General features: G+C 35.8%; 1 protein-coding gene and 1 non-coding gene across 2 annotated transcripts in view; one reads left to right on the forward strand and one right to left on the reverse strand.

The window, feature by feature from the left end:
• Positions 1-391: 391 nt before the first annotated feature.
• The window catches only part of LOC106332887 (GDSL esterase/lipase At5g55050-like), a 2,616-nt gene continuing 1,336 nt past the window's right edge, over positions 392-1,671 (reverse strand). The window contains exons 3-5 of the mRNA XM_013771381.1: positions 1,260-1,493; positions 908-1,160; positions 392-686 (exon numbers count right to left, since the gene is read on the reverse strand). Of these exons, the coding sequence (XP_013626835.1) occupies positions 463-686; positions 908-1,160; positions 1,260-1,493 (711 nt within the window). The 3' untranslated portion in view covers positions 392-462. The remainder of the gene's footprint in view (positions 687-907; positions 1,161-1,259; positions 1,494-1,671) is intronic.
• TRNAF-GAA lies at positions 1,536-1,608 on the forward strand. Its single transcript has one exon. It is a non-coding gene; the product is annotated as a tRNA-Phe (tRNA).

The raw sequence follows: 1,671 nt of genomic DNA on the forward strand, positions 1-1,671 counted from the left end.
TGTCAAGCTGCTATCGCCTAGTGAATGCAACAAAGCTTGCCAAGAACAACGTGGCTCAGACTTGACTCGTAATCAAACGAAACCGTATTGAATCATGCATGCTTATGCTTTTCAAATCTTATAATATTTGATTTTACTAATGTAACAATTTGGTTACAACCACTTGTTGAAGCTGATAAACGGGGTGTAATTGTAACATAACATTTGCTAAGGTGTGCAGTATATAGTTTGGAAGATTGAGCAATTAAATACTTGAACAAAAATAAATATTTTCGTAAAAATGAGTATATAGTTTGGAAGATTGAGCAATTAAATACTTGAACAAAAATAAATATTTTCGTTAAAAATGAGAGAAACGTTAGTAAATAATAAAGTTTATTTCATTGCTGACAGATTTATTCCGTAGACTTGATTACATATCAGGTCTGGTGATTTTATATTTCGAAAGCGAAGCCGTAGTGATCATGAAGAGACCAGTTGAGTGAGAGTTAAAGGAGATGAGTATTGTGCATCATCAGATAACATAAGATCGACAATGGTTCGAGCAGCAGCTTCAGTGGGATGCCCGTAGAGATCCCAGAAGAGATATTTGGTTCTGTCTGAACATAAGTTTGACACAAGCGAACAAGGTAACTGCGCGTTTAATTCCCCTCTTCCACAACACGCTGATTTCACGTCAGCAAAACCTGAAATTAGAAAGCGACAGCGTTATTATGGTTTTTTATGTCGATACTTTAAGTTCAATGTTGTTATCTGGGCCATAAATGAGAAACAAATTCTGGATATGTTGTTAAGAAATTTCAATTATACATTTTAGCTACGTTCACGTCTCGATTATTTATTCCTAGTTTTTACTAGTCTTGCTAGCAAAATTTAATACCCGAATATATACAAATTCTCGACGTACCGTAACGGGCAGGGTTGGTGACAATGTCATGGAGGGAATTGAAGTTATCAAAGTAAGAATAAGTCATTGAGCTTCCCAACTCTTCTTTGAGTTGTTGTAGCATCTTTACTAGAGCTTCGTTGTACAAAGAACCCCACGTATTTGCCTCTTCGTCGCATTCATGCATTGAGTTCTTCGCACGCTGTCCAGGTGTGCAACCAATCTGTGCTACACCTACAATTAGGAATCTACGTGCTCCAGTATCGTGAAGTCTCTGCCAATACAATTTCTCAATTAGTAAATTTGTGGGAGGAATTCATGTATATAACTAACAAATAACACAAATGTAAGATGTTCCAACTTTTTTATTTACCTTCAATTGCTCTTTGAGTTTATCAGCCATTGATTGTGTATATTGTTGAGGATTGGTCTTTTGTCGAAGTTTAAACGATCCAAAATAGTCAAAAATATCGTTGCTGCCTATTACAACGAAGAATAGAGATTTGGATAGGTGGATTTGTGCTTCTGATGGATCAAGCTGACTCGTGAATTCTTTATGAATGGAAAGCCAATTGTTCACTTGGTATGATAAAGGAATAGATTGTCTCTGAAGATTAATATAAAAATAGTAATAAGTTTATAACAAGTTGCGGGGATAGCTCAGTTGGGAGAGCGTCAGACTGAAGATCTGAAGGTCGCGTGTTCGATCCACGCTCACCGCAGTTCTTTTTGAATTTGTAAATAACTTATAATTTATAGTATCGAGAAATTTAAATAAGAGTAGA

The sequence above is a fragment of the Brassica oleracea genome, chromosome C3 (assembly GCF_000695525.1).
Source record: "Brassica oleracea var. oleracea cultivar TO1000 chromosome C3, BOL, whole genome shotgun sequence".
Lineage (NCBI taxonomy): Eukaryota > Viridiplantae > Streptophyta > Magnoliopsida > Brassicales > Brassicaceae > Brassica > Brassica oleracea.